The sequence below is a fragment of the Branchiostoma lanceolatum genome, chromosome 15 (genome assembly GCF_035083965.1).
Source record: "Branchiostoma lanceolatum isolate klBraLanc5 chromosome 15, klBraLanc5.hap2, whole genome shotgun sequence".
Taxonomy (NCBI): domain Eukaryota; kingdom Metazoa; phylum Chordata; class Leptocardii; order Amphioxiformes; family Branchiostomatidae; genus Branchiostoma; species Branchiostoma lanceolatum.
Window position 1 is genome coordinate 13,459,806 of NC_089736.1, and position 27,817 is coordinate 13,487,622.

At 41.2% G+C, this 27,817-nt stretch overlaps 1 protein-coding gene and 1 long non-coding RNA gene across 2 annotated transcripts in view; both read right to left on the reverse strand.

Annotated features, from left to right (window-relative positions):
- Window positions 1-972: 972 nt before the first annotated feature.
- On the reverse strand, window positions 973-19,312 carry LOC136421267 (uncharacterized). Its single transcript, XR_010753408.1, has 5 exons — window positions 19,202-19,312; window positions 17,325-17,342; window positions 2,826-2,926; window positions 2,309-2,356; window positions 973-1,568 (listed from the first exon to the last, which is right to left on the reverse strand). It is a non-coding gene; the product is annotated as an uncharacterized lncRNA (long non-coding RNA).
- A 5,973-nt stretch (window positions 19,313-25,285) lies between these two features.
- LOC136420268 (solute carrier family 15 member 2-like) overlaps window positions 25,286-27,817 on the reverse strand; it is a 29,330-nt gene continuing 26,798 nt past the window's right edge. The window contains exons 23-24 of the mRNA XM_066407119.1: window positions 27,212-27,307; window positions 25,286-26,733 (exon numbers count right to left, since the gene is read on the reverse strand). Of these exons, the coding sequence (XP_066263216.1) occupies window positions 26,575-26,733; window positions 27,212-27,307 (255 nt within the window). The 3' untranslated portion in view covers window positions 25,286-26,574. The remainder of the gene's footprint in view (window positions 26,734-27,211; window positions 27,308-27,817) is intronic.

Consider the following 27,817-nt stretch of genomic DNA (forward strand, 5'->3'; position numbering starts at 1 on the left):
TTCCCTGCTTTTAGCTATTGTCTCATTGTATGCACCGCTATTGTACGACAACTTTTGGCGTAAGGTTGGGTCCTTCCACAAGACGATCTGAAGTCAATGGCATACTATTATGTTTGACCACATTGTGATGATACATGTACCTTATTTTTGTTTACCTTAACGTTTCTAGTTGTTTTACGAATGCTCACAAGTCATTGACTCCCAACCCATTATTATTTATAATGATGTTTTTAATGGTGCTGAGATTATTGTTGTTGACTGACCGATTTATTTTGACAAAGCGCTCAACGAATTTTATCGATAAAAACGATTTTTAGGCTATAATTTGGTGTCTTTTCAGTAACACTTGTACGTTGTGCATGGTATTACCATTCTAAATTCAAGGGTAACACAAGTCCAATTTAGGACGCAGTGAGGTCGCAAACGTATCGTGAGTTCGATGAGATAGGGCCTTTACTAAGTGTTTGTTGTCTGGAAGGGGTTAATTTTGTTGTTTTTCGGTGAGGGGCGGTATGCGGTCAATATTAATAGTTAATATTAATAATCAGTCAAATAAATTCTTTATGGCCTGTTTAATACTGTAAATCACTTTAATATAGCGGCAGGAAAATATAGCGGTTTGGGGAAAATGGAGTAGGTCTCGGCACTTAATTTTAACAATTTGAACAAACATTACTGTCTCAAATACTAGTGATCAAATATTTGCGATGATGAAATTTTAGCGGTTGACTAGTGACCGTTAAATGAGCTAAAATTAAGTTACAGTTAACAAATCAAGAATTACCGTATGGTTCGTCCCTACCTGCACAACTGTGCTATGTTGTTAATGTGCTTATAAAGATTCAGCTACATTGAATCTCATGTTTGTGTTTCTTACATTCGCTCATACTGTGGGAAAATAAGTTACATTATCAGATCTAATCCACATGAAACAAAATATAAGTCGGAAAAAAAACACAAGCACAATCAGAGTTTGGAACACAATGCTGAAGAGATTTTATTGCAGCACAAAACGGTACACATATTAACATACCATTACTTGTTCCACTTTTAAATTCTACACTACAGTGACGTTTGCCGCTCAAGAATTCACAGTGTTTATATATATATATGTCGTCATTTTGCTTTATTTACTGTTCGCTAGGCTTTGTTTATTTTGACATCTCTGTCATGATGCTTAGACTGTAGCTATGAGTCAGAAATATGATATTATAACTGAATAAACAAACTTTAACATGGTTTCTGTATATCGTTACTACAACATAATAGGAACAATATTCCAGTTTTCTACGTCGTTGACTTTAAATATTTGTCAAATTGCTTATGCTTTGGATCTATATGTGTACTATAGAGATATCTTTATACATGTAGTTACAATGTATAAACGGTTCAATTGTATAAGAACAACATGTCCAGTTGTAGACGTAAAGTTGTAAATGTGATAATCTATCAACGACACGTCACATTCTATAAACTACGTTGATGTGACGTCACTTCCGGCTGTAATTGTTTTCAGGAGATGACGTTATCTGGTGCACGTCTATGGTAGACGGGATCAGCCACCAACACTAGAATTAGAAATGTATATATTTCGTGTTAATTAGCTGATATCAATTCCATAGTCATGCTAATTCGTCATCGATTGTTTGTTTGTTTGTTTGTTTGTTTGTTTGTTTGTTTGCATGCTTAGCTGTTAAAGGCCTTACGAAATTCGCTGTGCTTTTTGTTATGTCAATAAAGATTAATTGTGTAAATAATGATTAGGGCCTTTATATTTTTTCAACGCTATAGATAGTCAACCAGACGTAACGCATTGTCGATTACAAATCGGGACAATCTCCCTGTATTTTGCTGGCGATATGCAGTATTAGAACGCCCAATGCAAGTTGATTTTAAATTATCGAACAAGCTAGAAATTGATAAATCCTTAATCTGACACCAATTTCTGTTATATTCACTAGTTATGGTGATGTGAAAAAAAGAAAACACAACTGTTAAAGGAAAATTTCTTCCCCTGTCAAATGAATGCCCAAACAATTCTAGGGGGTTTCCGGTAAACATGAGGTGGGAGAAGTGTGTGACACTCTTGTGGCGTTGTAACTTCCGAGCAGAAGTATGATTAGAATTTGGGAGGAGGGGTCGTGCTGTGGAGGCTAACCCTAACTCTAACCTAACCCTAACCTTAACCCTGGTCGCTAGCCCTAACCCTAAACTCATTCCAAACCCTATCCCGAGCCCAACGCATGCGCTCTACCCTGCAAAGCAGATATCTGGCGGGGTAGAAATTTGGCGTCACAGGTATACTTACTGGCAGTTTCCGCAGGAAGTATTGTACACCTTGTAGGCTTTGTCGATGCTGCAAAGGACGGCATGGGAAATCGTCATTATCCCAATCAAAACAGTAACTGATACAACTCTAGAAATCTATAAAAAGAAAATTAAATTTATCAAGAATGTTGACTGTACGACCAACATGAAATTGTCACTTTGAGAAAATATAAAGATCGTACAGCCATCTTTTCTACTACCAACCAAGGAGAGAAAAATAGGACTCATTCCCGTTACACGGATTACCGAAATGTGTGAAGATTACAACCGTATAGGAAGGTATAGTATGAAAAATAATGCATCTTGACATATTACTGATAAATTTGGTAAAATAATAAACTGCCTGGAAAATTAATATGATAGCTTTAAGAATAATTCACATGGGATTATGGACATAATGTCCCTAAACGGCACATCGTTATAAGTTGTTTTTGTTAATGGACACTTTAGGACGGTTTGTTTATGACGCAGGATGGGGAGGGGGGCATGAAACACACCTGGTCTCATCGGGTGAGGTGTAGGCGCAGGCCTTGGCTCCCATGGGGGCGGCTTTCACAGTCACCATGCCCGCAGCTGCTGCAGCTGATGCACTGAACAGCTGAAACACAGTACAAAACAAATCAGGTGCATGAAACAACAAACGGAATTTACCTATTCTTTAGACTACCACAGAGGATATAACAGATTCCAAAATAATAAGGGAAAATCCATTTTATTCCCTTTTTTTGACGTAAAAACAAGAAAATTAAGCTTTCTATTCTATCAAAATCCAGCCTTTCCGAGGTATTATTCGAATTTTTAGTATCTTGATTTCAACTTATCAAGGATATGCCCTCAAGCGCAGTTTGGTTCCTTCAGCATACTTAAGGATATATCCTCCATGCAATGACTTACACCTTGAGATACTAAAGGATAATCCTTTCTCTGGACGACTGGAGGATATATCCTTACCAGCAATAGAGGATATATCCTTTTCTGGAATGGTAGAGGATACATCCTTTTTTGGAAGGGTAGAGGATAAATCCTTTTTCCTGGAAGGGTAAAGGATATATCCTTTTACTGGAAGGGTAAAGGATATATCCTTTCCTGGAAAGGTAGAGGATATATCCTTTCCTGGAAAGGTAGAGGATATATTCTTTTACTGGAAAGGTAGAGGATATATCCTTTTTCCTGGAAAGGTAGAGGATTTATCCTTCCGGGAACACTAGAGGATATATCCTTTTTCCCTGCACTAGAGGATATATCCTTTTTCCTGGAAGACTAGAATGCTTAAGGATAAATCCTTTCTTAAGAAGGCTGGAGGATATATCCTTCCCTGAAAGATGTGTGTTTCTTTGCAACATTGATCTCTTTTTTACCCCATAACAATGATGAACGCCTTTATCAATTAGTAGAATACTATATTTACGAGCAATAGTTGTAAGAATATGAACAAGTAAATCACAATCCAAATCTAAAAGGGATAATTCTATTTTTTTACCTTTTTCCATCTTAAGTCTGAACTTTTAAGATGACAAAATGTTGGAAATAAAGCTTGATATGACATAACAACAAGATTTACAGACACTAACAAATTCAAAAAGACATCTATACTGTCTTAGATCTGTGCCCCTCGTCTAGCCGGGCACGGGGAAGATTTTTTGTCTTGACCAGCCACGACACGAGGGAATTTCCGAACAATTTCTTAGATGTTAGAGGATATGACCACTCTGTATAACACACAACTAAGAGATGAGGTGGTCGACATAAACAGTACAGACACAAGTTCATCAATATAAAAAACTACAAGTCTTACCCCTTTCTGTTTCCTTCTTTCAAAGTTGCAAATATCCTTTATCCTTTGACTGTTTACAAGAAAAGTATCATGACATGTTATATGTAACCAACACCTGAGAGCAGTATGCACAGAGAAACGTTGAAACAGGTGTTTGAAAAAGCCTATTAAATAACACAGTAGATAACCAAACATGTATTGTTTTTATACTGTGTTATTTAATAGGCTTTTTCAAACACCTGTTTCAACGTTTCTCTGTGCATACTGCTCTCAGGTGTTGGTTACATATAACATGTCATGATACTTTTCTTGTAAACAGTGAAAGGATAAAGGATACTTGCAACTTTGAAAGAAGGAAACAGAAAGGGGTAAGACTTGTATTTTTTTATATTGATGAACTTGTGTCTGTACTGTTTATGTCGACCACTTCATCTCTTAAAAACAATACATGTCTGGTTATCTACGCGATCCCACATGGAACCGATACATTACCAAGCAGAGACTTCGGTCGGGGGCTATCAGTCGCCGCGATGTCTTACGGCGAAGAGAGCCAGCCGTAGCCTCCTTCGCGGACTTCCTAGAACGGCGGCGTATTTAGGGAGGGGGGGGAGGCGGGTTGACGCGATTTCTTACACGGACCAAGGTTTTCTAATGCCGGCAAGGGAGTTTCGCTGCCGAGGGACGACCGCCTTTCCCTCGGCGACATACCGGTAACTCCCTCGGCAGCGAAACACCCTTGATAGCATTAGAGAACCTTGTCCCGTGTAAGAAATCGCGTCACCCCCCTGCCCCAAATATATAAATATATACGACGTCGTTCAAGGAAGTCTGCGAAGGCGGCTACCAGCCGTAAGATTTCGCGGCCACTACAAGCCCCCCGACCGAAACCTCTGTTTGGAGTATAACTTTGTAGTCTTGATGTTTACGATGTAGAAGGGACATTTGAAGGGCTCGGAGTTGGTGCTGGACATATACCGGATGGGTTATCATCAGATGACTTCAGGGGGTGCACTCCAAAGTTAGTGTCCTCTGCGTACGCGTGTTCGAGTCGTACTCTGCGCTCTCCTGTCGTGCTCTGCTAACATACAGTATTAACCGGGTTAAACGCGTTGGCTCGGCCATCTTCATTGAAGTCATAAACATCAGAATTGTCCCCTTCGCAGCCGCTGTGATTGGTGGCTGGGACAGGCTGGTACTCTGAACTGAACTGGTTTGTACCTGGAATTGGCAGATACAGGCTCGACAAGAGGAAACGCGGCTGCTCCTGGCTGAGTTGACATGATCTGGGGCTGGACAATTTGCAACATCCACGGTATGAGGCAGGTACAGGCACCCTGGCAGTCGCACCGAGTCTGATCCTTGTCTTCTGCCCGAACTGTGTGGTATTCTTTTCTCTGTAAAGACAGAAATACGAAAGGAAAAACTGTAAAAATAAGGGAAATACGATCGGATACGTGAATCACATGCAGAGCGATTGGCAGCATACACCCCGATAAACCAACCGTTTCGACGGGAAAAAGAGCAATAACTAGAAAACGCATTACTTCTTGGGTCTAATATTTATTCAAACCATACTCACGCCGTAGTTATATAGATATTTTCTAGGCTATAGTTAAAGCGTAATGTGTGAGGTGATATTTATTTCTGTACTACACGCGTGCCCATTTCTTACGTATGGTGAATAATAGCAATGAGGAGGCGAAAGTTGAAGAAATAAAAACAGCCAACACCTGAGCATTGACTCTGGCGGAACCAATTTGTTATGCTTTATGGCGCTCATTAACAAGCAATTGTCACATTAGTGACCCTACCCCGTGCCACCCACTACCTAAATTGTTTGTCAGCTGCATGCACTGTAAACTGTATGATCTCCAAGCAGACGGGTGGCGCCGACGTCTTGTGGTTTCTAACATGTCCAGGTTCGAATTCCTGACAGATATTGATGCTGTAGCCTTTACAAGAAAGCGGAAGTATACATTTTCTGATCAAATTCAATGGATCCTGGGGCCCAAATTCGACCCTAGGGTCGACTCCAGCTTTGACATGTTATGAGAGATTGCATTTGTCATTTCAGATAGTGGCGTAAAGCCGGCTAGCCGGCTGTCCTGTGTATGCGTCAAACCTATGCACGTAAAAGGACCCAACACACTTATCGAGAAGAATAGGGGGTGACCCAGTGTGCTTGGCCAGAAACGCGAGCCGTAGCGAAGCCGGAATGCACTACCACTAGCTACTAGAAAAGAGAAGCATGCTTCACCTCAACTGAAGATGACTGCTTTATCAATCACCTACCTTACAATAAGATAGTAAGGTCTCCAAGCAGATGTATGCTATCAGAAAGAAGAGTAGACACATACATACAGGTATATACAAACAGACACATACTCTTTAACCGTGACTCCTGTCCGTCCACTTCGACTTTGTTGAAAAGCGGCCCGTGTGACTGAACAAGAATTCGAAAGAAACTAAATGATTTGACTTGACTTGATACCGCAATAGACATGTGCAAGACGACCCTGCCATACATCTGCTTGATTAAGTTAATGATTAGCTAGGACCAGTCTGTGCATGTGAGCCTGCATGTCCTAGTTTTGAAGAACAGGCAGGCTGCTGGTGGGAACTCTCCAGGGGTATCTACAAGCAGATGTAGGGAGGCAACATCATATCTTTTCGCACTATACAGTTCACAAAGCTAACGGTCTTGCTACTAACGGTTTGAAGCTAACCAATTCACATTGCAAATTTGTTAACGTACTTAGCGAAATCCTTGAAATATGAATCGTTCGCGCGTCCTTTTCTTCTTCCTTAACTAAACGGGAATAGGACCATTCATCACCTTAGATGACCATACCTCGGTAAAAATACATGGTCTTTTTATTCACTAATTTAGGAGGAGAAATGTAACAGTCCATGCCGGGTTTTTTATAGCTGCAACTTCTTCCCATAGTTGGAATTTTGGGCTTTGACCGTGCAGGAAATGCGCATTACCAGCGACAGAAATGCAGAAAAGACATCTCAAAACGCCCATCTCTTCATCTGCTCGGAGATAAGAGTTTGACGCTGTCGTGATTAGAGTAAGCTTAATAGTTTGGTCTCAAGCGTGACGGTACTCTGTTTAGGCAGACGGTCAAATAGCGGTCAGATAGCGGTCAGAGGTCACCTCCAGTCACAAGGGTGATCAGAGTTTCTCTGAGTTAATCAAGCTAAGGCCTTTATTTTACTTCGAAATGCCAATGTTCGGCCCATACGGCCGCCTTCATGTTTGAGTTTTTTTCATTTCCTTTGAACAGAAAACGGGGCAATGATTTTAAGAAGAAGGTTACAATCCTTCCAACCAACATCTGCTTGGAGAGTAAAGACAACCACATGTGTGTGTGTTTATTTTGCGCTTGGGCTTGCTCGGGCAAGCGGCAGGAGATTTTTATGGGACAAACCGGCCGGGTCCTAAGACAGACTTGCGTACTCTCCAAGCAGAGACGGGGTTCTGACTTGTTTTTGACGTATTTTTAGGCGGTTTTATCGGTCTGTCTACTTTGTCATTTTTGTATGTGTCGCTAACCCAAGTGTGGGTTGGCTACACAAAAGATGACAAAGTAGTAAGCCCGATAAAAACGCCTAAACACGTCAAAAACTAGCCAGCACCCCTACTCTGCTTGGAGAGTAAGATAAGCAGTACGTCTGAAAGAACGCCCTACCTGACCTACATGATCCCCTATCCCCTAACAATAACATCCTTTCTTGTCCCCAAATGATCGGAAAACGAATGACATCCTCTCTTGTCCATATAAAATGATCGGACTTGTAAACCTGTGCACTGACTAGTCGGTAAAGAACATTTGATACCCTGTCGAGGCCTGTACGTTCCGAACGGCGTGGCTTAAAACACATAAAAACAATGACATCCTTTCTTGCGAGTCGTCCGAAGCAACTTTTATGCTACCAATTCTTAACGATTTTTGTCTGTTACTTCATGACTTGCGGTTGCCTGCGCAAATAAAACGTTTTATGAGCAGACGAGAAAACCTCCCCCCCTCCCCCTAAAATACGGCCTCCCTGTGGAAGATCATGTGAACCGGGAGGGCCTCTTCCTAAATCACGCGTGGTGCAATATGATTTAAGAAACTCACCTTCTTTGGAGAGGTCTTATTCCAAAACAAACGTGTACAGCTTCATTATTTTTCCACGGATGTCCACAAGTTCGGGGTTTGTTCCATACGTACCAGCGGTTGAATGAAGGACACCCAAACAAGAGACGTCGACTGCAGGGATGACAACTTTCCATTCATCTGAACCACATGGCCGGGGCCGGGTTTCATCAGAGGGGTTGTACATTATGTGAGAAGGGGAATTGATGCTCTAACACTACACGTACGAGTTGGGACAACCGTTGATCATGACACGGCTTGGAGTTTGTCGGTTCAAAGGACCTCCTTGGTCCGTTGGTGGGATGCAAGCAGCTCAGAGTTTGAACCTGAAGCTCTCGACCGTCGTACAGAGCGACTCTGCCTCATCCCTGCAAGGCATATAAAGAACACTCCTGGAAAGAATCATCAAGATAGGCCAAACAAAGGGGTGGTTTCATATCTATAGGAGGGCCTATCTGTCGGTTGGAGGTTGTCGTGTAAATTTTTTACTTCACTGAATTAGATACCTTTAAGAAATATCGAAAATACATCTTAAATATCTTAAATATCTTTTACCTTAGAAGATCTTAGAAATATCGTTTGATTCTAAACTGTTTCTTTCTTTCTTTTTCCTCTTCCTTCACGGCAAGGAAGTCATATGACCACTCAACTGGCAAGGGTTAACGCTTCGGTCCAATACTTCAAGCAGATGTTGTTTTTGACCTTCTGGTCACATTCCCGCGTTCTGTTCGTCCGGCCCAGCCAATGCTTGCATATCTACAGTACAGTCTGACCGGAGGACTTTTTCCCCTGGGGCAGGTCAAGTTTCCTTAGATGCCTCTGTTTCAAGGGAGCCTGCAGGCCTGGGAGATCGGGGGGCTAAACTCAAAGCAGATCTCCACGGGAGCAAAATCGTATCGGCCTGTCAGAATTGCCTGGATGCCATACCCCCAATCTCTGAAATTTTCATCGATACATATTTTAGAGATTATGGGTCTGGCATTCAGGCTAGCCAGATAATGGCTTATATGGGGGCTGACTGGAGCTTTGGGGCTGACAGCCTGGAGTCCAGCCTTTAATCCGCTACCCTAGCTCCGCTCCCAGCCTTCACCCTGAAACTAAACAGGATGACAGAGTAATCAAATTTAATCTCTACAACTTGATAAAACACATATGAAAAGCAGACCTTTCAAGCGCCCGTCCGTGCCATGAATGCTACATTCTCCCATTGACAAAGAGCTGCAGGACGGGCGCTCGAAACGTCTGGTTTCCATATGTGTTTTATCCAGTTGTAAAGATTAAATCTTATTACAATATTGCTGACCTGGATGAACAGGGATGATATTTAGCCTGGATATCAGACCATTCGCCCGATGCGAGGCGATATTATAATAAAATTCTTTTTGGCCGGGGAAGGCTCAACCGGTATACAGCCCTATGTTCCGAAATCCCTATATTCCGAAATCCCTATATTCCGAAATCCCTATGTTCCGAAATCCATATGCCATATAAGTTCAAAAACCCCTATCGAAATGTTCCAACACACGGCCATATTTCTTAGGAAGAGTCCATGACGCATTTAAAACTCCGTTTGATCTTTTAAAAAAGATTGGATTTTTCTATATCAGCTTTCGAAAATTTCGAGATTTTTGCATTAGCTATAGAAAAAATTCAATTTATTTGAACTAGCTATCAAAAACTCTTTTCAAATAAAATTTCAAGATGTTTTATAAAAATCTCGAAAATCTTTCATATTTTGATATTTTAAAGTCCAAACTGTCTAAATGCTGCTTGGTATTCGGAGAATTTAGATATCAAAGATTAAGATATCTAATGACCTCGCGCCAGTTAGATATGCAATTTGATATATATATACTTTTTAAAAATATAAGGAAATGAAAAAAAAAATCACTCATACATGAACAAGACATTTGCGATGCGGTTCGGCCTCTGGTTCAAATTTAACAGAGCTCAGGATCTCCCAAATGGCACAAGAGAAGAGTATCAGAGGAAGGTATAGGATCTAAGATCAAAATCTAAATGCCACCATGAACCTCGTTAAGCCACAACTCTCTACCGAATTATGGCCCAGAGTTGGAACATTTAGTTACATATACTATACATTTATATTCACCTTGAATTTCGATTTTATTCTGTTAGATTTCGGAGCATAGAGATTTCGGAACATAGGGATTTTGGAACATAGAGATTTCGGAACATAGGGATTTCGGAACATAGGGATTTCGGAACATAGGGCGGTCACCCTACAGGTAGGGGATACAGCTGGCACCCTGGCGCTCTTGGCAGCTGATCTTTAATTTACCTGCCATACCGTAAAAATAGAATTGGCACCGTGGTTGCAAGTTTCGTTTTCTTCTACCTCAAGTATCCCGAAAATCACTGAGTTTTGGGGTCTGAAATAATTTATGAGGGACCGTCTTGATTTTGTCAGTTTCAGTGTAAGCTTTTGTTAGCAAAGGTTCGATCGTCTCCGGATTGTTTTTGACGTCTACTTACATATTAAATGTACAACCCACTGTCGTTTTGTCGGGCTTTCTATTTTGTCCCGTTACCTTTATGTCCCCAAGCCAAACATGTTACACTACCAGTTACACTAATCGCCAAGCATATCTACACGGTGCCAAAAATCTCATTTGCGAGCGACCTGCCCCAGGGGAAAAAGTCCTCCGGCCAGGCTGTACTGTAGATATGCAAGCATTGGCTGGGCCGGACGAATAGAACGCGGGAATGTCACCAGAAGATCAAAAACAACATCTGCTTGAAGTATTGGACCGAAGCGTTAACCCTTGCCAGTTGAGTGGTCATATGACTTCCTTGTCGTGAAGGAAGAGGATAAAAAAAGAAAGAAACAGTCTAGAATCAAACGATATTTCTAAGGTAAAAGATATTTAAGATATTTAAAATGTATTTTCGATATTTCTTAAAGGTATCTAATTCAGTGAAGTAAAAAATTTACACGACAACCTCTAACCGACAGATAGGCCCTCCTCTAGATATATTAAACCACTCCTTTGTTTGGCCTATCTTGATGATTCCCCCCAGGAGTGTTCTTTATATGCTTTGCAGGGATGAGGCAGAGTCGCTCTGTACGACGGTCGAGAGCTTCAGGTTCAAACTCTGGGCTGCTTGCATCCCACCAACGGACCAAGGAGGTCCTTTGAACGGACAAACTCCACTGTAAGAAGCCGTGTCATGATCAACGGTTGTCCCAACTCGTCCGTGTAGTGTTAGAGCATCAATTCCCCTTCTCACATAATGTACAACCCCTCTGATGAAACCCGGCCCCGGCCATGTGGTTCAGATGAATGGAAAGATGTCATCCCTGCAGTCGACGTCTCTTGTTTGGGTGTCCTTCATTCAACCGCTGGTACGTATGGAACAAACCCCGAACTTGTGGACATCCGTGGAAAAATAATGAAGCTGTACACGTTTGTTTTGGAATAAGACCTCTCCAAAGAAGGTGAGTTTCTTAAATCATATTGCACCACGCGTGATTTAGGAAGAGGCCCTCCCGGTTCACATGATCTTCCACAGGGAGGCCGTATTTTAGGGGGAGGGGGGGAGGTTTTCTCGTCTGCTCATAAAACGTTTTATTTGCGCGGGCAACCGCAAGTCATGAAGTAACAGACAAAAATCGTTAAGAATTGGTAGCATAAAAGTTGCTTCGGACGACTCGCAAGAAAGGATGTCATTGTTTTTATGTGTTTTAAGCCACGCCGTTCGGAACGTACAGGCCTCGACAGGGTATCAAATGTTCTTTACCGACTAGTCAGTGCACAGGTTTACAAGTCCGATCATTTTATATGGACAAGAGAGGATGTCATTCGTTTTCCGATCATTTGGGGACAAGAAAGGATGTTATTGTTAGGGGATAGGGGATCATGTAGGTCAGGGAGGCGTTTTTTCAGACTGCTTATCTTACTCTCCAAGCAGAGTAGGGATGCTGGCTAGCTTTTGACGTGTTTAGGCGTTTTTATCGGGCTTACTACTTTGTCATTTTTTGTGTAGCCAACCCACACTTGGGTTAGCGACACATACAAAACTGACAAAGTAGACAGACCGATAAAACCGCCTAAAAATACGTCAAAAACAAGCCAGAACCCCGTCTCTGCTTGGAGAGTTCGCAAGTCTGTCTTAGGACCCGGCCGGTTTGTCCCATAAAAAATCTCCTGCCGCTTGCCCGAGCAAGCCCAAGCGCAAAATAAACACACACATGTGGTTGTTTTTAATCTCCAAGCAGATGTTGGTTGGAAGGATTGTAACCTTCTTCTTAAAATCATTGCCCCGTTTTCTGTTCAAAGGAAATTAAAAGAAACTCAAACATGAAAGCGGCCGTATGGGCCGAACATTGGCATTTCGAAGTAAAATAAAGGCCTTAGCTTGATTAACTTAACTTGACTCAACTCAGAGAAACTCTGATCACCCTTGTGACTGGAGGTGACCTCTGACCGCTATCTGACCGCTATTTGACCGTCTGCCTAAACAGAGTACCGTCACGCTTGAGACCAAACTATCAAGCTTACTCTAATCACGACAGCGTCAAACTCTTATCTCCGAGCAGATGAAGAGATGGGCGTTTTGAGATGTCTTTTCTGCATTTCTGTCGCTGGTAATGTGCATTTCCTGCACGGTCAAAGCCCAAAATTCCAACTATGGGAAGAAGTTGCAGCTATAAAAACCCCGGCATGGACTGTTATATAATTTCTCCTCCTAAATTAGTGAATAAAAAGACCATGTATTTTTACCGACGTATGGTCATCTAAGGTGATGAATGGTCCTATTCCCGTTTAGTTAAGGAAGAAGAAAAGGACGCGCGAACGATTCATATTTCAAGGATTTCGCTAAGTACGTTAACAAATTTGCAATGTGAATTGGTTAGCTTCAAACCGTTAGTAGCAAGACCGTTAGCTTTGTGAACTGTATAGTGCGAAAAGATATGATGTTGCCTCCCTACATCTGCTTGTAGATACCCCTGGAGAGTTCCCACCAGCAGCCTGCCTGTTCTTCAAAACTAGGACATGCAGGCTCACGTGCACAGACTGGTCCTAGCTAATCATTAACTTAATCAAGCAGATGTATGGCAGGGTCGTCTTGCACATGTCTATTGCGGTATCAAGTCAAGTCAAATCATTTAGTTTCTTTCGAATTCTTGTTCAGTCACACGGGCCGCTTTTCAACAAAGTCGAAGTGGACGGACAGGAGTCACGGTTAAAGAGTATGTGTCTGTTTGTATATACCTGTATGTATGTGTCTACTCTTCTTTCTGATAGTATACATCTGCTTGGAGACCTTACTATCTTATTGTAAGGTAGGTGATTGATAAAGCAGTCATCTTCAGTTGAGGTGAAGCATGCTTCTTTTTTCTAGTAGCTAGTGGTATTGCATTCCGGCTTCGCTACGGCTCGCGTTTCTGGCCAAGCACACTGGGTCACCCCCCTATTCTTCTTGATAAGTGTGTTGGGTCATTTTACGTGCGCGCATAGGTTTGACGCATACACAGGACAGCCGGCTAGCCGGCTTTACGTCACTATCTGAAATGACAAATGCAATCTCTCATAACATGTCAAAGCTGGAGTCGACCCTAGGGTCGAATTTGGGCCCCAGGATCCATTGAATTTGATCAGAAAATGTATACTTCCGCTTTCTTGTAAAGGCTACAGCATCAATATCTGTCAGGAATTCGAACCTGGACAGGTTTTAAGTTAGCAACCACAAGACGTCGGCGCCACCCGTCTGCTTGGAGATCATACAGTTTACAGTGCATGCAGCTGACAAACAATTTAGGTAGTGGGTGGCACGGGGTAGGGTCACTAATGTGACAATTGCATGTTTATGAGCGCCATAAAGCATAACAAATTGGTTCCGCCAGAGTCAATGCTCAGGTGTTGGCTGTTTTTATTTCTTCAACTTTCGCCTCCTCATTGCTATTATTCACCATACGTAAGAAATGGGCACGCGTGTAGTACAGAAATGAATATCACCTCACACATTACGCTTTAACTATAGCCTAGAAAATATCTATATAACTACGGCGTGAGTATGGTTTGAATAAATATTAGACCCAAGAAGTAATGCGTTTTCTAGTTATTGCTCTTTTTCCCGTCGAAACGGTTGGTTTATCGGGGTGTATGCTGCCAATCGCTCTGCATGTGATTCACGTATCCGATCGTATTTCCCTTATTTTTACAGTTTTTCCTTTCGTATTTCTGTCTTTACAGAGAAAAGAATACCACACAGTTCGGGCAGAAGACAAGGATCAGACTCGGTGCGACTGCCAGGGTGCCTGTACCTGCCTCATACCGTGGATGTTGCAAATTGTCCAGCCCCAGATCATGTCAACTCAGCCAGGAGCAGCCGCGTTTCCTCTTGTCGAGCCTGTATCTGCCAATTCCAGGTACAAACCAGTTCAGTTCAGAGTACCAGCCTGTCCCAGCCACCAATCACAGCGGCTGCGAAGGGGACAATTCTGATGTTTATGACTTCAATGAAGATGGCCGAGCCAACGCGTTTAACCCGGTTAATACTGTATGTTAGCAGAGCACGACAGGAGAGCGCAGAGTACGACTCGAACACGCGTACGCAGAGGACACTAACTTTGGAGTGCACCCCCTGAAGTCATCTGATGATAACCCATCCGGTATATGTCCAGCACCAACTCCGAGCCCTTCAAATGTCCCTTCTACATCGTAAACATCAAGACTACAAAGTTATTCTCCAAACAGAGGTTTCGGTCGGGGGGCTAGTAGTGGCCGCGAAATCTTACGGCTGGTAGCCTCTTTCGCAGACTTCCTTGAACGACGTCGTATATATTTATATATTTGGGGCAGGGGGGTGACGCGATTTCTTACACGGGACAAGGTTCTCTAATGCTATCAAGGGTGTTTCGGCAGCGAAACTCCCTTGCCGGCATTAGAAAACCTTGGTCCGTGTAAGAAATCGCGTCAATCATGTCATGATACTTTTCTTGTAAACAGTCAAAGGATAAAGGATACTTGCAACTTTGAAAGAAGGAAACAGAAAGGGGTAAGACTTGTAGTTTTTTAATTGATGAACTTGTGTCTGTACTGTTTATGTCGACCACTTCATCTCTTAGTTGTGTGTTATACAGAGTGGTCATATCCTCTAACATCTAAGAAGTTGTTCGGAAATTCCCTCGTGTCGTGGCTGGTCAAGACAAAAAATCTTCCCCGTGCCCGGCTAGACGAGGGGCACAGATCTAAGACAGTATAGATGTCTTTTTGAATTTGTTAGTGTCTGTAAATCTTGTTGTTATGTCATATCAAGCTTTATTTCCAACATTTTGTCATCTTAAAAGTTCAGACTTAAGACGGAAAAAGGTAAAAAAATAGAATTATCCCTTTTAGATTTGGATTGTGATTTACTTGTTCATATTCTTACAAACATTGCTCGTAAATATAGTATTCTACTAATTGATAAAGGCGTTCATCATTGTTATGGGGTAAAAAAGAGATCAATGTTGCAAAGAAACACACATCTTTCAGGGAAGGATATATCCTCCAGCCTTCTTAAGAAAGGATTTATCCTTAAGCATTCTAGTCTTCCAGGAAAAAGGATATATCCTCTAGTGCAGGGGAAAAGGATATATCCTCTAGTGTTCCCGGAAGGATAAATCCTCTACCCTTCCAGGAAAAAGGATATATCCTCTACCTTTCCAGTAAAGGATATATCCTCTACCTTTCCAGAAAAAGGATATATCCTCTACCTTTCCAGAAAAAGGACATATCCTCTACCTTTCCAGGAAAGGATATATCCTTTACCCTTCCAGTAAAAGGATAAATCCTTTACCCTTCCAGGAAAAAGGATTTATCCTCTACCCTTCCAGAAAAGGATATATCCTCTATTGCTGGTAAGGATATATCCTCCAGTCGTCCAGAGAAAGGATATATCCTTTAGTCTCTTAAGGTGTAAGTCATTGCATGGAGGATATATCCTTAAGTATGCTGAAGGAACCAAACTTCGCTTGAGGGCATATCCTTGATAAGTTGAAATTCTTTGAAATCAAGATACTAAAAATACGAATAATACCTCGGAAAGGCTGGATTTTGATAGAATAGAAAGCTTAATTTTTTTGTTTTTACGTCAATAAAAAGGGAATAAAATGGATTTTCCCTTATTATTTTGGAATCTGTTATATGTTGTTTACGTAAACGCATGTTATTCTAATCACTCTAGAAGGACCTGCTGACTCTAACACCTTGCGGTGTTATCAAATCACTCTGCAATCGAAAATTCATTTGATCTCAGTAGCGTTTGCATGCGGTTCTTTTCGAATTTACAAAAGACACTCCCAAGAGCATTCGCATTGCACACGGACAACTGTCAGTTGACATGAAATATATAATAATTCCTCTAGATCTAGACTTGTTCTGAGAAAACCTCCGTCGGTGTCTCAATGCCCTTGCAAACTCCGCGTATACTACACCATAAGCCGGCCACACTACATGAGGGCACACTGTACTAAAAAATCGAACTCATGCCAGAAACTGAGAAGTCTGGCTTGTCTTTTGACTCGATTCGTCACGTCGCCGGAGAGACATTCAATCCAGCTTGCCTTTTTTTGGATGATATTTCGATGCAGTAAGAAAAAATCTTCAGCAAAACCAGGCAGTCGGATTTTGATTCACCCTAGTTACAACATAAATTCATGAGTAGTTGCCTGAGATTCGTTACGTTAGATCACATAATTCCTAAAGCGTTAAAAATATATTTTTGCTTCCCCACTATCATAATTACTAACAGATAGAGAACAATAATTATTCTAACATTAGAATCAAGGAACCAAAATATTATTGAAGAATCGGGCAAATTCGTCTCCTTATAGCACTCCCTCCAACGAAAAAGTCAAACAAGTAGCTCCAAATCGTGGTATTGTACCTTATTAGTATCTTAATATATAGGTGTTATCTGCTAATGCCTCTTCCGTATCACTATTCCACACTACATATACTTAGAATTAGCCTTTTTGCATGTATTAGCAAATTAACGAGTATCATTGCTAAACTAGGTTTGGACCAGGAGTTACAAGGGCTGAGAAATAGTAATTTAAAAACGATTACCTTTTTTCCAGGCATGTCCTGTGCGTTGGGCAAGAGAAAGAAAAAGAAAATACAAAGTTACTTATTAGTGTCTTCTCAACCATTAGTTCGCTTCTCCGAGCTAGTCACTATCTTATTCCCGAGAATATACTTTATCTTTACAAATCCAACATTCCTCCCTGCATGGAGTACTTTTCAAATCTCTTGGCTGGAGCTCCAAAAAATTGCTTACACCTTTTATATCGCATCCTAAAGAGAATCTGTGTGGTCATTGGTCATAGTTTGGCTTCAAAACTGGACTCCATTTCTCACGGACGAAACATTGTATCCCTGTCCCTTTTCTGTAGATACTCCTACGGCAATTATTCCGATGAACTTACAATATTTGTCCCACCAAATATAATTTTTTTCAGCGTACCACCAGGTTCTCTTCTGACTCACACCACTATACTGTACAACTACTAGCTTCAAAGTCATTCTACAGTAACAGCTTTTTTTCCACGAAAAGCAAAACTATGGAATTCCCTCCCGGCCCACTGCTTTCCCATGAAATATAACCTACAAACCTTAAAAACAAGCATACACCGCTATATCTCACCTTAGCCACATTCAGTTGAAACCAATCACGTCAATTACTTGCTTCGCTGCAGGCACACGCGTCAACAACGAGTTTTAATCATATAAAACAAAGTCCTTCGCAGCAAAATGCCACCTAGTTAGTTAAGAACAAAATACATGTTGCTCAGTTGCCTCTTACAGTTCGTTTTCGACCGTTTTGAAACATAAAATCGTGGCGATAGTTTTCCTAAGTCTGTTGTTGTTTCCCTTCCCGCTTGTCATTATCAGCTTCTACCATTATGCTAATAGGGTACTCAGAAGAAGGTCGCTCTGTTGATGGCTATTTTCTTTTCAGACAATTGCAATAGCCCAAATTTTACATCATATTAATGTTATTCATATTTCTTTTGAAGCTTTTGGCTTAGTAATTATCCTCAGTGATACTTTGCAGCAAAATAAATTTAGCGCATTATACCTCCGAAACAGTGGTGTCTTCCGTTGACCTTTTTGCTGCTGACTATCAGCGCCATTTTGAAAATTGCGCGAAACACGTTTTGACTTTCAGCACCGGGGAAAACGGATATTGGGCCGGCATTCAAACATTTTCCGAACTTACCGCATCAGCTACATGTGCGAGTTGTATTTTCCAAAAAGCTGTCGTAATAATTGTCAAGTCGAAATGCACAGAAAGGGTCAATTTTGCTACGATGTACAAACGCAAGCCATGTGAAGAAAATTATACTGACTTTGCGTCAAACCATGGATTTTCTAACAAAGATAAAACATTCTGGTTTTCTTTATTATCATCCTATCCAGTTGAGTCCACATAAATTTGATAACTGCGTGAAAAAATGAAGATTTTGAACCCGGCGTGCGGTGGCGATGCGGCTTCTACCGGCGCGCCGTGACCGTTACCGACAGTGTTACTGTACTCGCGGGACTGAAAATCGTCTGGCCGCGACCGCGTTGGACAGGTGGCCGCTATAGCCTAATTCTTAATGCTTATGTCAATGGGAAAAATCCAAGGGACCGACAAAAAGTGACCACTATGGGCAGGTGGCCGCTATGCAAAGGTGACCGCTAATACAGGTTTGACTGTAGTTCAATATTGCTTAGAAGTCCTTTAATTGAGCGAGATCGCTAAAAAGGATGTAAACCTAGTTATCCGAGGCTTCAGTATAAGGAGGAAAAAACATATGTATCAAGTAAAATTTTAGAACACCTGGTTAGTTGTTCTCGACATTTTCTGTTACTTATATGCAGAGCTTTCAACAAATCAATTTGAATCACATGAAAGTTAATAATACATAAGCGTAAGCATTGTAAAGTCATTATCTTACCTGAGTTGAGAACTCGCATGAACATGTATTACCCATTGCTATCTGTCTCTCTGTCTGCTAGTTGGATCTCCCGAAAATTAAGTTCACCGAGTAGTCTCTGTCCGATGACGGTCGTTTCTGTTCGTAGAATGATTTTCCAGCGACTGCCAAACCGTGATATCTGGTCTGACACGCAGGTGGATAGATGACAGGGCAAACTCTGATTGGTCTAGAGGTATCTATATTTGAACATTTTCCCACCTAGTGCGTGATCTGTGCGTGCCAGACGCATGTCGGAAAGGTACGGAGAGCGAGGTTCTGTGGCGCCAACGTGGAAAAATTTATGTCTCTTTCAGAGCCAAAAAGTACCGTGTGGATATTTGTAAAGAAGGATTACGTCCCTTGTAGGAAAAACGTATGGCACAGCTGCTTTTATCAATTTATTCTTTATTTTTCATTTTTGATCAGCAAAACGTACTGTGCTACAACACAATTCTAGGACATTTAGAATACATGGAAATGCCTCCCCCATAATTAACACCCTGAGTACTGACACTTCTGTTAAGACTTCAGGCCAACGCAAGTACATTTTATGGATGGCATAAGCGCTCTCAGTAATTTTCGCTTGATGTCGAAAAAAACAAGACATTGTTTCCCCTCCAAAATGGTCAACATGGTGAAAAGTATCAAAATGGGCAAATATGCCGTGTTGTAACCTTCTTTGTACTAGTAGTAGTGACACAAGTAAGGTAGCCATGACTGTAGCTGAAGAATTTAAATTAGTTCGATAGTTATAGAAGTGGGACCCACCGATGTGGTTGCCATGAGTGTAGCTGCCAACTTGCTAAGTAATACCAGTCTACCACACTAGCATCACTCTGTGCACTTCTTGAACACAGGAATAAGCGACTCGTTGCCTGTGATAACGTTACCATATTTTGTTTCTTCAACACTTGTTACAACGTTAGTACGGTGTCTATTGTGAAAATTCACCTATCTTGAATAATTTTACCTCCCGCATTAAATTTGGAGTGTGCAAAGGATGTCATTCATAAAACCTACTTGCTGTGGCCTAATACCAAGTACGTCTGCGATGATTCAAATATGTCACATGCATCAAGTCTAGCCTTGAAACCATACCATCGGGGGCTCCCCGATATCTCTACGGCACCGGGAGGGATCCCCGCCCGCCCAGACAGCTTAGTACGCTCGGGGTGTGTTTACGGCCTTGGATTAAATTACTTCGCGGCAAACCTATCTATGGCGAGAAAGGAGAAAGGCTACGAAATTGTATATGGCATATAAGTAGAAAGGCTGACAGAAACGGCTCAATAATAAGCAGACTGGGCCATATAAAACACCCCTAAGCCGACCCCTGGAGACTGGGACCAGGCTACATAAAGTCGTGCATAAATTGAAATTGCTTACACCGATCCGAGATAAACCTTGAATAAGGATGATGTAATTCAGGTTGCAGACGGGAATAGGTAAGGTAAGGGGATTGCAGGTGGAACGGTAGCCTGGAAACCATACCATCGAAAGCTCCCCGGTATCTCTACGGCGCTGGGAGTGGTGTCCCCCCGCCAAGACAGATTAACCTGCCCGGGGGTGGGTTTACGAACTTGGCTTAATTAGGTCGCTCCCTTACGTTGGCCTCCTAATTCTATATGGCAGCTAAGTAGACAGGCTGACAGAAACGGCTCAGTATAGCAGACTGGGCCGGGAAAAACTAAGCCGACCCGTAGAGACTGGGACCAGGTTAATAGAACGCGGGACCATGTCACTCCTCCAATGATTGTAAAATACTATTGTTATCCCATACTACTACGCCATATTGTATTCGATAGATTGATTAATCTAATAAAGCTTTATCTATGTACCAGTGGATGCCATACTTTGTGCCTTGTACAATTGTTGTGCAATAAAGTTATTATTATCATTATCAATGAAGCGGTGCGCACAGGTTGGGGAGGGGGGCAGCAAAAAGCGTATGGAATCAATATCCGAGTTCACGTCTATGACGTGAACAATACAACACGGCATGTCTACAATCCATTACGCGGCTGAAGGTTAAGGAAGTCTTTCAATATTACACCTCAAAATTTATTCAATCATTTCAAAAGGTCTGGTGTATGACGGATTTAGCGTGTGATAGTCTTGATAACTTGTCAGGGCTTCTTGTTGTTCGAAGGAAAGTCAGAGCTGAGTCATTGTACAGATTCTGTTAGGATATCTACAGTCTCGATCTCTCTGATAAACAGCGAATTATAACTCGAGTTGCTGACTTCAATTTGATATGAACATGGATTAAGAATTATGGAGGGGCAAATTAAACTTCTTGCTACCCTTCTACTGGTCAGGCCCATAAGAAAGGAGGCCAAATGGCATCGCGATGTAGGAATGGCAGGGTGTTTGGCCCAGAATTCAGAGGTCCTCGGTTCGAATCCTAGGTCCCCTGTCTTGTACCGTTGGCATTGTGCTCTCGGGAAGTCACTTTACACGACTTTCCTCACCTAACTCAAGTTATAATGAGTACCCAGCTTCGGTTATGAACGTCCCTTGGATAGGACGTTAAATAGAGGTTCCGTGTTTGAGGAGAGCCATATCTCGATCCCCTTATCGAAAAGAGAAGGAGTCCTTGCCTGTGTTACTGGATTGAGTGGATCAAATAAATCTGTCTGGATACGCAGGTTTTACTGGTCAATACAAACTCGTTCTGTTACGCCTTGAGTTGGTTTACTGCGTATGCAATACAATCAATAAGCAAATCAGCCCCGACAGCGAGATATTGTGTAACACTGCAGGCAAGGCTGATGGAACTGAATCATTTGTCAGATAGCTAGGCTATGATTTCAAACTAACGTTATATCCGCAAGTCAGTAAAAAAGATAGGGAAATAGGTTTAGATTTATTGAACTTTAAATGATACGCAAACTGTATCTTTGTTAAATATTTTCGCGGACCTTACCTCTTCCCTCATGAAGTCTGCGAAAAATGACCTGTAGGTCGATTTGAGCTTCTCGTGATATTTTCGTGACAGACGCATGTCGGAAAGGTACGGAGGGTTCTCTGGCGCCAACGTGGGAAAATGTGTGCCTCTTTCAGAGCCGAAAAGCACCCGTCCGTAAAAATGTTTGTACAGAAGGATGACGACCCTTGTAGGAAAAACAGGCCGAATTGTACTCAACGAACAAAAAAAAAAAACACGGAACAGCTGTTCATTCTTTATATTTTTTTGTAGGAAAAATTTACTGCGCGAAACAATTTTATGACGTTTAGAAGATGTCGAAGTCACCCCCCTCCCATAAGGAAACTGTAATTCAGTTTGCAAACGACGTCGACACCAAGCGAGTTGATGTGAATGCAGCTGGAACGTGGGACCATGTCATTAAGGTAGCAGAATACAGTATTAATGGGCGACCCCCGTCCCCAATAGTAGTTCGGGTATGAAGTAGTGCGTCACATTGCTTGAAAAGGCCGTGGTTTTTCTTCGGTGCACGTTAGCGAGACGGAAACGGTGGTAAATGGCAAAAGAATACGTCAGTTCTGATTGTGTGTGAGTTGGATTACGATGCTTGTTCGATCGGCTTGGATTCCCGCCTGAATATTATTATCGCCCGACTACTGTCGGCGGAAGTACGATGACCTCCGATGAGGGTCATATCAAATTGGCTTTTAAAAGAAAAGAAGCCGGCAATTGTAAGCTCATTTTCACATGTTTTGTAGACTGAACCTTAATTTCAACCATATCAAAATCTGGCACTCTAGTTGGGCACCTTACTATAAATTTTCAAGCGTCGAAGCTTCTTACTTTGGGATCCTTAACCGTGTAAGCCCCTACAGGTGAAATACTGCGATCTGCGACCTTAGATATATAGGCATGCACAGTTGGGGGAGGGGGGCAGCAAGAAGGGTAGGGATTCGATATTCAACTTATTTCCAATGACTTAAATAAAACAGCACGACGTACCATGCCTACTGATCTGGTGGTGACTTGTAGTTCAGGTGTAAAAATCAACACCATCTTTAGTTCCATAAGTAATGAAAAAATACATTTCACGGCTGAAGGTTGAGGCGGTGTTTTCAATATTACATATCGGAATCCATGCAGTCATTTCAAACAGGTAGAGTCTAGTTTATAAAAAGATTCTGTAATAGTCCTGAAAATTTTGCAGGACTCGTTGCTTGAAGACAAGTTATTGTACAGATGCTGTTCGGGTATCAACAGTCTTGATCTCCAGGAATAGACAACAGATCATATAGCCTGGTTAAATCGCGGCCCTAGCGACCGGTCCGATAAATACAGCCAGGAGGGGGTCATTAATTTCCACCGGCGAGGGATGGTGTAAACACAGGCTAACTTATCATACAGGTAATTCGAGTTGCTGACTTGAATGTGCTATCAATACACCATTAGGAATAATAATAACATGGATGTAAACTATGATGGCACAAGTTATGTTACACCGACGGTTGAAACGAGACATTCTAAATAGAGTTTCGCTAGTACAAGGCTGCCAGAAGCCAGTTTCTGAGGCTAGCTCAACCTCATTTTGAATACGTCATGTTTGGTTGTGTTCTCACGCCCAAAAGTGGAGATTGAACCCATTTGTTTTGTTGTAACCGTCTTTTTTGTTGGGCGGTGCTCACACCCATAAGTATCGGATCACCACATTTTTTCTGACGTTTTTTTTCTGGGGCGGGGATGGGGGTGGAGAGGGCACGTTGGCCTGACTACATCAAGTTTTTAGCTGACTTTCCATTTGTCAAGAACCTACGGAAGGAGGCCGAATATGGCGTGATGGTCGGGTGTTTGGCCCAGAACCCAGAGGTCCTGGGTTCGAAACATGGGCCCCCTGACTTGTATTTGTACCATAGACGTTGTGCTATTGGGGAAGGCACTTCACACGGCTTTCCCCACTTGGCACTTCAATTAGTTGGAAACAATTACCTAGCTTTAGTTAGGGACGTCCCTCGAATAGGACGTAAAAGTGAGGTTCTGTGTTTGAGGAGAGCTATTCGTGTTTGAGGAGAGCCGCACGAGCATGTACAAACGAGTACAAACCTGGTGTGTTACGCCATGAGGCGGTTTGCCAGATATGCAATACAAAAAAATAAACAAATCAGCTCCAACAGCGAGTTATTGTGTAACACAGGCTAAGGGGTAAGCGACAGGGGCAAATGTATTATTTGCCAGAGACCTTAGGTATCATTTCAAACTAATGCTATAGTATGTGTATGGATATACAACGACATGTGTATAGATTTATTAGTAATTAGAATGATATTAACTGTATCTGTTATATATATTTGTCTGACCCTTCCCTCGCGACCTCAATGAAAAGCGACCTGCAGGCCGATTTTAGCTTTTTATGAATAAACAAAGGTTCACATAAAGAAAGAAACAATTGATATCAACAGCATATGCTTAGTAACTCAAATGTAAAGATCGCGACAACCTATATCGCCTAAATTTATGCTTTGTTAAGCGGATAAAGAAAAACGATATTTTTTCTCCAACTTGATTTTATTTTGGCAATGTACAACAACATTCTCAATACAAATTTTGTATCCACAAATTATTTCTATATAAGTTGAAATTTCAATTGTGCGATGATTTTGCTTAGTTTATAACATTAGTTACATAATCTGAGTATATTATAACTGAAGATGCATACACGCTAGTTGCATTGTTTGTTGTATTGAATTTACAAGATTTAGAACATGGCTTAATCACTGTTTTTCCGTAATTCGCATCTTCAAATAAGCAACGAAAACCATAATGCATTCTCTGAACAACTCTTTGTTAAGAGCGGTAAGTCAGGAGTTACCACCGAATTCATCACAGCAAAGTCTAATTGAAATGTACTATGTATAGATATATGTACATATTAGAAACCTATTAGAAGTACACGCCTTTCTACACACTAATACTGAGAGAATACATATATCTACACTACGGAGTACATATATTTATATATTTTGCATTTTCACAACCAGAACGTCTAGCTCACAGGCTGTTTGGTGACTGAAAGCCCCCTCTCACTAGACCCGCGGCACGCTGGCGGTGTCGCCGCGAGCGATCGAATTGACAAAACACTGTTTTGTTGGATTTTTGGTCATCGTTTTGAATGATATTCCCATTTTAAAGTCAAGGGTAACACAAATCCAGTTTTGGTCCAGTGAGAGGGGCGCTTGAAAGCTTTCTCGTTACCCCAAACTATCCCCACGGCTCGAAAGAAAGTGTTCTGGTAATAACCTTAGGTCCGGGTAAACCCTTTAACAGCACGCTATGTACACACTGCAATGTGAAAACTTTATGGCATATCACAAGTTCATTAGTCCTTTTTGTAAATGTATACCAGTAAAGGGAATTGTTGTTACTGACAGAATATGCCAAAACAGAACTTTCAAGCTGACACCAACTTACTTTCTACTTTGTTCTCCTTTTTCTTTTTCCAAGGTTTATATGCTGGAACTTCAGGACACTCACTCAGGACAGCAAGGGAGTAAATGTTCTTTACATCTTCATACTTAACGTTCTAAGCTTGAGTCTTTGACAGTCTGTAATAGATAGAAAGTAGCATACAAAGCACGGAACATTATTTGTAATATCCAGCAAATATTTCCCATCTATAATGTCACCTACACTACGGAATCTTTGGGTACTTTTCCTATACAGTAGTAATTTTTTCAATGCAAAACAGGATATTGGCAGTGTGGTATTTACATCACCTTTATCATGAAACTCCAAACAGCTTATGTCCTAAGACGCAGTCAACGACTAGTCATGGAACAAAATAAACACAACTCCACAATTTGCCAAGTGACCACTGTGACAGTTTAGACGCCATCTTTGTAGTGTACTTGAGCAAATTCAGTCCAAAGGAAAATATATCTAAGTATTTCATCAAGAAGAATACAAATATATGGTGTTTGTAATTGTCATTTTTCACTTGGCATTCAGCTCGGTCTAAGGTTTTGAATGGGGTTTTCATGATGTTTGGTGATATGAAGGAGTGCTTCGACGCTAACAGTTCCTTAAAGGCAACCCAAGCATTATTAGAGCCAAAATTATGGAGAGAAAATGCTGATATTTTATGGAAGTGACATTTACTAACACTATTTAGTACATTTGCGTAATAACTTTGAGCATTTAAAAAACGCGCAACAACGTGCCGAACGATGATTTCGCGAGCCTACGAAACCCAGGCGACGATTTTCAGTGAGTTCTCACATCACACCGACGTTGTATTGTTGCATGATGGACGTCGCTATACATTGTGATAGTGTTGTTTGAACAAATCATATCTAGAAATGACTAAATAAATTGAATTTTAAAATCCTATTTCAGGCCCTTATATTGCTTGGGTTTCCTTTAAAGTCACAGTCGTTTACAGTTGGGTTATGTATGACGTGTCCCCTGCCAATACCCCCTCGCTGACTGGTCCATCCGTGGTTAAAGCAGGATTGTCGACGCCGTTTTTGACTTTACCATTTTCAAGGTCACCGTCTGTGGCTGATTTTCCCAACTCTTCCATCTCCTCGTCGTCCTAACAGTGATAAAGATGACAGTGATTTGATTACATTAGTATGTTTTGTTAGGTTTACAATATAAGATCATATAGGAAGTTATAAAAACAGCTCTGATGGCTTGTGCAGTCACTGTAATTGAATACTATTTTATCAAGTCTAAGAATCTCACAAGAAAATTTGGCAAGTACGTATGCCAATGATTGTTATGATGTAACAGCTATATGATAGAACAGTTTCGAGTGTTCTATTTGTTAATGCGCCAAGAGGCTTGAAGATCGCATTGTCGAGTCTTTTCTGGTTTGCATTAGGTTGTGATATTGCACAAGTTTCTTTCATGATCAGATTGAAATTGAGTATGAACATGGTCTGTCCTTAAAAAAAGCAATTTTGGATGACCACATCATATATTGAACGAAGGTTGACATAAATCATGTTTTTCTTAGTAGATTTATCACGTATTGTATTTTAGTACATCAGAATTAAAAACGACCATACCTTGGGGATTTCGTTATATGTGTAGAAATAGGCCATGATGCCAAATATGATGACAACAGCACCCATAAGACCAGCAAACATGAAGAATTCAATGGCCTGGGAATATACAAACATGAACACATCAAAACATGAACCTTTTTTTGTACACATTTTCAAGAGGGTTACAATCGTTACAATATAGTTGCTCTTGGGATTAATCTTTGTGGAAGTGAAAAAGGATAGCTATTTTGAAACTGAAAAAAATGCACAATTATCATATCACGCTAACCTATTTATGACAAAGTTACTACACTACGAAGCTTATATGTTAATTACCTCAACGAAAGATTGGTTTCATATTTGATATATTTATAGGTATTGACAAAAGCTGGAAATAAGTAGACTTTCGGGATCCTGGCGGCTATTCTAGTTACTGCAGGGGAACTTTTGGTTTTGATATTTTGTGTTCTAGACAAGCTATCGTCACGATAGAAGATGGTAAATAGCTTTTTGTTTCTTCTGTTACTTTTGAAGAATCATCTAGACAAGTGTATGATAACCTCACATGAAATCAATAACTACGTAGCTACATATTGTATTATTATACTTTATTAAGCATATCTACTG